The sequence below is a fragment of the Gadus chalcogrammus genome, chromosome 11 (genome assembly GCF_026213295.1).
Source record: "Gadus chalcogrammus isolate NIFS_2021 chromosome 11, NIFS_Gcha_1.0, whole genome shotgun sequence".
In the NCBI taxonomy this organism is placed as follows: domain Eukaryota; kingdom Metazoa; phylum Chordata; class Actinopteri; order Gadiformes; family Gadidae; genus Gadus; species Gadus chalcogrammus.
In genome coordinates this window covers 26,503,801-26,513,558 of record NC_079422.1, presented here as the reverse complement: position 1 = coordinate 26,513,558, position 9,758 = coordinate 26,503,801, and the positions used below count along the sequence as shown (strand labels likewise).

Below are 9,758 nucleotides of genomic sequence, written 5' to 3'. Positions count from 1 at the left end.
ATCTGTTTGGGTGTGTATTGTGATAAACAAGCAGCAAAGTAACTTTATGAAACTAAGCAAGTTTAATTTATATAGCTCTCCAGACTATTGAATCACAAAGTGCGTATACAACAATAAAGAATAGACGAATATAAAGACGAAAAGTCGAATAACCCAGAAGAACGAAGCATGATATTGCTAGGTCCAGGGCTGACGCTGGCGGTGTCTCGGCAGGTTCTCCCGGTCCTCCACCACCCGGGCCATGAGCAGGTGGCGGTGTTCTCCCCCCGGGTGCTCAGCAGCGGACACACCTACTTCCTCCACCTGCAGTTTGGGGCGGAGCTGACGGAGGGCTTCTACGGCTTCTACAAGAGCAGCTACAAGACCGGGGCGGGAGAGACCAGGTGAGGGTCCTACACCCGGACCGGGCCCCCACGAAGACCGGACTACACGGGGGTCTGGTCCTACACCCGGACCGGGCCCCCACGAAGACCGGACTACACGGGGGTCTGGTCCCTCACCCGGACCGGGCCCCCGTGTAGACCGGACTACACGGGGGTCTGGTCCTACACCCGGACCGGACCCCCATGAAGACCGGACTACATGGGGGTCTGGTCCTCCACCCGGACCGGGCCCCCATGAAGACCGGACTACATGGGGGTCTGGTCCCTCACCCGGACCGGACCCCCGTGTAGACCAGTGCTGTGTTCCGATATCCATACTTCCATGAGTACACTTAAACGTACTGTAGTACACTATCCACACTCACTAAGTGCGCAGATTTTCAGATGTCAGTGTTGTTCCAAATCGAATAGTCTGTGGTGCACGGACCGGAAATTACGATCACGACTGCCGCCGCGGCTCGTCCCCCGCCAAAAACATCCCGCTTTGAACGGTGAACTCTTTACGCCAAGCAGCTATAGAAAAGCAAAAAAGCTATAAAAACTACAAAATGACTCATATTAATGCAGGCTATGTGGAAAATGCGGCGACGTTGGCTCAGCCTGGCTCCGCCTCTTCCGCTACGTAGCTAAGATGGCTGCCGTTTGAGTACACCATCCGGGTCCTTTCAGTACACTTCTTTTCGCCCAGATCGTAATTGGAGCGCCCTACGTACTAAGCTAAGAATATTAAGTACGGATAGTATGGATATTGGAACACAGCACAGGACACCACATACAGGTACCAGAAGGACGTCTCACTGTCCAGATCGGGCCAGTTCTAATGGATGTCATCTATATAAAATAAATATTTCTGCATTTTAAACAAAATCCTCCACTGTTTGTTGACACCCTTTATTCTCCTGCTGTTTGTCTCCCCAGGGTCCTAGCTTCCACACTGTTTGTTGACACCATCTATTCTCCTGCTGTTTGTCTCCCCAGGGTCCTAGCTTCCACACTGTTTGTTGACACCCTTTATTCTCCTGCTGTTTGTCTCCCCAGGGTCCTAGCCTCCACACATTTTGAGCCCACCAGCGCCAGGAAGGCCTTCCCTTGTTTCGACGAGCCGAGCTTCAAGGCCAACTACAGCGTCACCATCCGGAGGAGTCCTGCGCACATCGCCCTGTCCAACATGCCCGTAGTGAGTGGAGCCGCGGTCAAGTCAACTTTATTTATAATGCACATTTCGTACAAAAGGCAGTCTCAATGGGCTTCACGTCAAAACATGTCACGCAAGAAAATAAAAACGGATTTCAAAGACACTTTTAAACTCCTGGATTTAAAATAATCAATAAAAAACACAGGATTTAAAAGAATGCATGAAAGACATTTGAATGGCATGTTAGACTCATCGCCACACATTGTCTTGTGTTGGTTCCATAAGTCCTTCTGGTTCTAGCAGGACTTCAATGTTTCCAGTGTGTAGTTTAAACTGTATTCCCCGTATTACAGGAGAAGACGGTCAGACTGACTGAGGACCTGATGGAAGACCACTTTGCCACCAGCGTGAAGATGAGCACATACCTCGTGGCGTTTGTTATCTGTGACTTCAGATCCGTCTCAGCGACCACCTCCTCTGGGGTCAAGGTACTGCAATATTAGTGTTTTCACTCACCTTTTGGTCTGGTCGTTGTCAGGCTAGGTATGGTCGTTATGCTAGGTGTGGTTGTTGTTATTTTAGGTATGGTCATGTTCAGTGTTATAGTCGTTATGTTAGGCGTTGTTATGTTAGGTGAGCTCATGATGTTAGGTGTTGTTATGCTAGGTGAGCTCATGATGCTAGGCGTTGTTATGTTAGGTGAGCTCATGATGCTAGGTGTTGGTGGGTGTTCTGTCTGGTGTATACGTTATATTACAGAGTCAACCCTCCCCAGGTGTCCATCTACGCGGCCCCAGAGAAGCTGCACCAGACCCACTACGCTCTGGAGGTGGCCGTCAAGACGCTGGACTTCTATGAGAAATATTTCAACATCAACTACCCGCTCCCCAAGCAAGGTACGCATCACGTTACGCCGTGTTAGGCCGGCGCTTCGACCCAAAGCGGTTTCAAGGGGCTCACATAAACACGCTTCAGGTGCCATCGCCAATCCTGGGGCCAAGTACAGTGTGGGTGTTTATTGGGCCCCTGGCGACCAGTACATTGTGAGATGGTTACTGGGTCCCAGTTAGGGCTTTGACTCTGAACTTTGTTATCAAAAAATAAATCAAAATTCGAACGAATATTAGGCAGCCCTTAATATTCGAACCGGTTATGGGCAGGCCAAGAGGGAGAGACGTAGGAGAACCCGACGCAGTCTGTTCATAATATTGTAATGACCACGGAAGAGGCAGTGAATGAAGTATTGATTAGACAGCGATTTATCAGAAACCTAATAAACCGTTGGAACACGCAAGACCGGTAACCATAGCAACGCGGTAAACAAACCTCGCAAAGCCCAATCCAGGTCTTACTGAAGGCATTTATTGGTCAAGATATTATTAATAAACATTCTAATATATTCAAATATTAATATTAATAAACAAACAAACTTCGAAGATGATTTTTGGGCAAAAGTCAAAGCCCTAGTCCCAGTACAGTGTGGGGTTCTGTGGCCCAGTACAGTGTGAGGTCCTGGATCCCAGTACAGTGTGAGGTCCTGGATCCCAGTACAGTATGAGGTCCTGGATCCCAGTACAGTGTGGGGTTCTGTGGCCCAGTACAGTGTGAGGTCCTGGATCCCAGTACAGTGTGGGGTTCTGTGGCCCAGTACAGTGTGAGGTCCTGGATCCCAGTACAGTGCGATGGACTCTGTTTGTCTCCCTCAGATCTCATAGCCATCCCGGACTTTGAGTCGGGAGCGATGGAGAACTGGGGTCTGACCACGTACAGAGAGACCAGCCTCCTCTACGACCCGCGCTCCTCCTCAGCCCAGGACAAACTCTGGGTTACCATGGTGATAGCCCACGAGCTGGCCCACCAGGTACCGACGTCACAAGATGATCTTCTCGTCTGTTGACTTCATCTGACCTCATTCATCTCTAATGAAAACATGATATAAATGTCGTCACATTGAACGGTTCTAATGTCTGGCCTGGAGAGACAGAAGCTCAGAAGGTCTGTTCCACCAGTCAGTGGGCGGTACTGACGTCAGGTCCTCCCCACAGTGGTTCGGGAACCTGGTGACCATGGTCTGGTGGAACGACATCTGGCTGAACGAGGGCTTCGCCCGATACATGGAGTACATCGCCGTGGAGGCCACCTACCCGGAGCTACACGTGGTAGGGCTTCTCCTCGTGGTCTCAGCATACAGCCCTCCCTGAGGGAGGAGCTCCTCCTCTAGATCCTCCCTGAGGGAGGAGCTCCTCCTCTAGATCCTCCATGAGGGAGGAGCTCCAGGAGGGGCTCCTCCTGTAGCTCCTCCCTCATGGAGGATCTAGAGGAGGAGCCCCTCCTGTAGCTCCTCCCTGAGGGAGGAGCTCCAGGAGGGGCTCCTCCTCTAGATCCTCCATGAGGGAGCTTCTAGAGGAGGAGCAGGTAGGATGCTAACTCCCTTGCCCTCTGCCCCGGACAGGAGGAATATCTGCTCAACGTTTGCTTCGCGGCAGTGGGCCGGGACTCCCTCAACTCGTCCAGACCCATCTCCAGCGCGGCGGAGAACCCCACCCAGATCAGGGAGATGTTTGACACCGTCTCCTATGACAAGGTATGGCGGCGGAGCGCAGACACAGCAACTCATGAGATGCTGTTAACATTTAGCAATGTAGCAAAAGCTCTCTCTCTCTCAGCAAAGTGGTTCTCTACTTCTCTGTACGCTTGTCACATTATTTTTCCCCTGCTAGGGAGCGTGCATTCTGCACATGCTCAGACACTTCCTGACCGACGAGGTCTTCCAGAGCGGTATCGTGCGATACCTGCGCAAGTTCAGCTACGGCAACGCCCAGAACCAGGACCTGTGGGACAGCCTGGCTAATGCAAGAGACACCACTCACATAACTCACCTTCCATACCATAATGTGGGACTTCCTCATCAATCAAACGCAGCCCATGAGCGATATACTCCGGTTGATTGTAAAAATTGATTAATTCCACAGACTTGCTCAGAAGAGGATTTCACTTCAGGGAAATTCTGCTACAACGACCGGCAAGCCTCGAAGAACGCGGTAATCACTTTTTTCATGCGGGCCTGATGCCTCAGAGCAGACAGTTTCCACGCCGTATTTCATACAACGTTCTTACATTTAGGCATTGATCAGACGCCCTCCTCCAAAGAGACTCAGCAGCAGATCAGAATTGCAGTGGCTACAAAAACATTGCATAAATATAATATCAAAGACATTAATAAATAACCAGAGCGGGTGGGCAGAGTAGATGTTAATAACAAGGGATACAAGGCTAGTGATGTCCAGTTCCTTGTGGTGCAGTTAATCCCAAAGGGCAGTCCTAGTTCACCACGGGGGACCCGCGGGTCATGTGACCTCTGCACAGCCAGCACTAGATCCTCAGTCAAAGTGCTTAACCAGTCAATGATCAGTCAATAACCAATAACCAGGCTTTGGTAGACCGAGCTGTGATTGGCTCTTGTGGCTGCAGTACCTGTTTGCAGGAGAGCACTTGAACCTGACGGCCATGATGAACACCTGGACCCTGCAGAAGGGGGTGCCCCTGGTAACGGTTACTAGGGAGGGCTCCCGCCTCCTGCTCAAACAGGAACGCTTCCTGAAAGCCGTCCTGCCGTCGGACCCTGTCTGGGCCACGCTGCAGCAGGGGTGAGCACACGCACACGCACGCACTCACACACACACACACACACACACACACACACACACACACACACACACACACACACACACACACACACACACTACCTTGCCCATGGAAAGAATATGCACGACAAACTCAAATGCTTGGTCAACAAAATAATTGTACTAGAATTGAAAGGATCATGGGTCATGTTCATGACCTGACTCAGTGGTTCTGGTTATTATGTTGTAGGTACCTTTGGCACATACCTCTGACCTTCAAGACCAGTTCGTCCAGCACGGTCCATCGACACCTGATGGTCACAAAGACAGGTGAGAGGCAGGTGAGCTCACCTACAGAGCCACATCCATGTGTGTGTGTGTGTGTGTGTGTGTGTGTACTATTTGTTGTGGTACACACACTAACCTTAACCCTAATGCCCTCCACCAGTACAAGAAGATAATATTACTAGCCTTGTGTTTTGGATTCCTGAGTCCAGTTGTTTTATTTCAACTATGGGTTGTACTCCATGATTTCTCCATGAAGTCTGTCCCATCATTTCATTTGGCATGAATTAAATTATTGGATGGCTTACCTGTCTGTCTCCCTCCCTGCCCGGCTACCTGCCCACACGATGGGCCACACGCTCTCATACCCAATTACAATTAGGGCATATAGCAGACTTACATCAGTTATTACACACATTGACCCACCGACGGCAGAGTCAACCATGCAAGGCAACAGCCAGCTCGTCAGGAGCAGTTAGGGTTAAGTGTCTCGCTCAGGGACATATCAACTCTCAGCTAGGGAGGAACTGGGGATCGAACTAGCAACCTTTCGGTTACAAGACAACTGCTCTACCTCCTGAGCTAAGCCGACCCAACACCGGAGTCTTCCCCTGGGCTAGCAGACCTGTTGCTGAAGCTAACGAGCTAGTCATGTGTTTTGGGGACGGGCACCTCCCTCTAGACCACTGACTGTTGTTGTGCCGTTGTCCTCCAGACAGCGTGGACGTGGGGGACCAGGCGAGCTGGGTGAAGGTGAACACGGACATGGCAGGGTACTACCTGGTCCACTACGAGGGCCGCGGCTGGGACCAGCTGACCCAGCTTCTGAGGGAGAACCACACGGCTCTGAGCTACCAGGACAGAACTCACCTCATACACAACGCCTTCCAGCTCATCGTGTGAGCATCCCTGGGGCTCTTGATCGGTTGTGCTCAAGGAGTGTGTCCGTGTTTTAATTTGAAACGCACTGGTTGTACGTTGTACGTCCTTGCACTTAAAAATAGTACTCAGCATTGTGTAGCATCTTATCCTAGCTGTCTTTGTTGTGTACGGGGAATGGGTTAACCTAGTGATAGTTAGTGCTTGGCCCTTGGTTCTATGAACATCCTTACTGTACCCACAGAGATATATTGTTGTATCTCTTTCTTCTGGCAAATGGACTTATTCTAAGTCGTCTGTAGTAATGAAACAACATCCAAACCTTAGTGGATTAATCGTCCATGTTGTCGGGCTGCAGGACTGGGAAGCTGTCCATGGGCCGAGCCCTGGACCTGATCGGCTACCTGCCCTCTGAGACCCACACGGTGCCGCTCCTGGAGGGCCTGGGCTTCCTCGGGGCCTACTACAGGATGTTGGAGAAGACGGCGGAGCATGACGTCACTCAGAAGCTCAGGGTGAGGGGCGACGAGGGTCACACGCGGCCCCTCGACCTGCAGACGGGAAACCCCGTTTCCTCCGTACCCTTTAGGCACCGAACCCGGGTTGCGTCAGAGGTTAACGCTGGACGAGACCTAGACAACCCGATGCTTATCGTTAGAGATGCTCCAATTGATCGGACGCCGATCATGATCGGCCGATATTGGCTAAAAACTGTTTGATCGGAGAACCCTAAAAGCGCAGATTAAAAAGCGAATCACATGACTTAATTTTTCTTAGATTGAAAATTGTATTTAATATATATAAGAAAACCTAAACTAATTGAAGCGCAATGTCTCCTACTAGGCAGTTTCACATTCAGTGTCGTTAACTGAGAACTTGCATTGCTCAGTATGCGCGAAGGCACATTTCAGTACCGTAATGACAGCAGTATGCACACAGGCACATTTCAGTACCGTAATGACAGCAGTATGCACACAGGCACATATCAGTACCGTAATGACAGCCGTATGCACGCAGGCACATATCAGTACCGTATATGACAGTCACATTCTGCGGAGCCTCGGATGTTTCCGTCATGGGGGATCCAAAGCGAAAGAATAAAGAGTCTATTGGAACAGAAACTGGTGCTTGCCACCTATCCAGATTATCGATAAAAAATATGGAAGATTCCCATTCCCCTTCCATTCTGTGATCGGCAGTGATCGGCAATCGGCAGTGATCGGTTTTGGTGATCGGTAATCGGTGATCGGGCCCAGAAAGGCTGATCGGAGCATCTCTACTTAATCCTCCATCCTGCGTATCTGAGACACGGCGTGTGTGTGTTTCGTCCCGTTCAGACGTACATCCTCCGCTTCTTCGGCGACGTCATCGACCGGCAGACGTGGGAGGACAAGGGCTCCGTGACCGAGCGCCACCTCAGGTCAGAGGTCATCTCCCTGGCCTGCGACCTGGGCCACGCCCCCTGTCTGCGGCAGGCCAATCAGAGATTCGCAGACTGGCTCCACTCCGAGGGAAAACTCAGGTCTGCCGTGTCTGTAATGTGGCAGTGCTTAAACATTCATCCGTAGCCGACACCGTTAGCGCTGGAGGGCTCACGTCCAGAGCACTGTTCCCGGGCATAGCGCTGACCGTAGCTTAGCAGCGAGCTCCACACAGGCCCTGGCTCTTACATGGTGTGTGTGTGTGTGCTCTGCCCTTCTCCCCCTGGCGGTCCCCAGCCTGCCCGCGGACCTGACGGAGACCATTTATTCAGTCGGGGCCCAGGATGAGCGAGGCTGGGAGTTCCTCCTCCACACGTACACCGCGTCGCCGTCGGAGACGCACAAACGCAAGATCCTGTCGGCCATGGGCAGCAGCAGAGACAAGAACAAGCTGAGCAGGTGCACGCTCTCCCCTTCCGTTTAACAGCAGCTTATGGCGCCACTGTGTGGCGTAAATGATGTACTGCATGGTTGTTTTACTGTATATAGGAATAGTATATTTTTTATTTAGTTAGATTCTAGTGCATAGTTAGTATTTTGTTAGTCTGTTGCAAAGCACATCTTAAATAAGTAATGACTTTAGATATCAAAATAATGCAACATTGCATTTTTAAAGACTTCTGGAGATGGCCCTGGAAGGGGAAGTTATTCGCAACCAGGACTTGTCCACTCTGGTCTATCTGGTGGCAAGGAACCCACACGGACAGCAGCTGGCCTGGGCCTTCTTCAAGAAGAACTGGGGCTTCCTGGTTCAAAAGTCAGTATAACTTCAGCAAATCCATTTGAAAGTTTTAAACAAACTTACTTGAATGTTCTAATTTGCACAAATGACAGAATGAAAGGATGAAGAGCCTCATGGAGGTGTTTTGAAGAGAGGTTGTTTAAGAGGGGGCCTAGAGACATGCCACACCCCGCTAGTAATGGTTCTGATCTCCTCTGGTCTGCAGGTTCCAGCTGAGCTCATTCTGCATCAGGAGCCTAATAGTGAGCACCACTGCCTGGTTCTCCTCAGCAGAAGAACTCTCGGACGTAATTACCACGTTGTCTCACCATGCTTACACGCCTACAGATATACTGTTTTAGTGCAGAGGTTTCCCTTCAGGAACATATGTCTGTCTGCCTCTCTGTCTGTCTGTCTGTCTGTCTGTCTGTCTGTCTGTCTGTCTGTCTGTCTGTCTGTCTGTCTGTCTGTCTGTCTGTCTGTCTGTCTGTGCCTGTCTGCCTCTCTGTCTGTGTCTGTCTGACTCTCTGTCTGTCTGCCTGTCCCCCTGCCTGCCTGTCTGTCTGACGGCCTGTCTCCCTGTGACCCCAGATGCGGGCCTTCTTCCAGTCCATAGAGGAGCAGGCTTCACAGCTCCGGGCCACGCAGGTTGCCCTTGACAACGTGCAGAAGAACGTCCTGTGGATGGAGATGAACCTGGGGCCTCTGAGGGACTGGCTCAATAGACACATTCATTAAAGTGCAAGTCATCGCAAACGGATAAACAACCCATTCAACATGATCCAAAGGATATTTTTTTCTATTTGTTGTTTGTTGTTTTAATAATTCTTATTTTTTGACCTTTTTGGAATGTGGATTTTATTCTGAAAACGTTGCAATCAAAGACTGAACTGAGGTTGGTGTTCGGTCCTTTTTGTTGCAGCACTATGGTTGACTTAAAGTCTAAGCGCTGGAGGACTTTGTTTGTGTGTGTCTTTAATTTTTGACCCATTTAACTAACCCATTTAAATCGTTCATGTTCACCTCCGCTTTCTGCTTAAGTATGATGCAATTTTAACTTTATTTTCTTCAAAGGTCGTTCATGCATTTTTGAAAATCGTTAATGATTAATTTAAATCTGGTTTTTAAATATATTTTGTTGTTTTTGTATGTTTTATCGTGTTTTTGTGAAGCACATTGAATCCGCCTTGTGAATCAAATGTGCCTTATAAATAAAGTTGACTTGACTTGACCATGACAAGTTCTCAAATT

General features: G+C 49.9%; 1 protein-coding gene across 2 annotated transcripts in view; it reads left to right on the top strand.

Moving 5' to 3' along the window:
* Positions 1 to 9,739, top strand: part of erap2 (endoplasmic reticulum aminopeptidase 2) — a 13,239-nt gene extending 3,500 nt beyond the window's left edge. For both annotated transcript variants that reach the window (XM_056601732.1, XM_056601731.1), the window contains exons 4-21: positions 214 to 383; positions 1,422 to 1,560; positions 1,872 to 2,006; positions 2,294 to 2,414; positions 3,225 to 3,379; positions 3,564 to 3,677; positions 3,971 to 4,102; positions 4,239 to 4,370; positions 4,491 to 4,559; positions 4,990 to 5,165; positions 5,392 to 5,471; positions 6,142 to 6,325; positions 6,664 to 6,820; positions 7,643 to 7,827; positions 8,024 to 8,185; positions 8,403 to 8,543; positions 8,734 to 8,815; positions 9,099 to 9,739. In XM_056601732.1, coding sequence (XP_056457707.1) covers positions 214 to 383; positions 1,422 to 1,560; positions 1,872 to 2,006; positions 2,294 to 2,414; positions 3,225 to 3,379; positions 3,564 to 3,677; positions 3,971 to 4,102; positions 4,239 to 4,370; positions 4,491 to 4,559; positions 4,990 to 5,165; positions 5,392 to 5,471; positions 6,142 to 6,325; positions 6,664 to 6,820; positions 7,643 to 7,827; positions 8,024 to 8,185; positions 8,403 to 8,543; positions 8,734 to 8,815; positions 9,099 to 9,245 — 2,481 coding nt within the window. In that variant the 3' untranslated portion in view covers positions 9,246 to 9,739. The remainder of the gene's footprint in view (positions 1 to 213; positions 384 to 1,421; positions 1,561 to 1,871; positions 2,007 to 2,293; positions 2,415 to 3,224; positions 3,380 to 3,563; positions 3,678 to 3,970; positions 4,103 to 4,238; positions 4,371 to 4,490; positions 4,560 to 4,989; positions 5,166 to 5,391; positions 5,472 to 6,141; positions 6,326 to 6,663; positions 6,821 to 7,642; positions 7,828 to 8,023; positions 8,186 to 8,402; positions 8,544 to 8,733; positions 8,816 to 9,098) is intronic.
* The last annotated feature ends 19 nt before the right edge of the window (positions 9,740 to 9,758 follow it).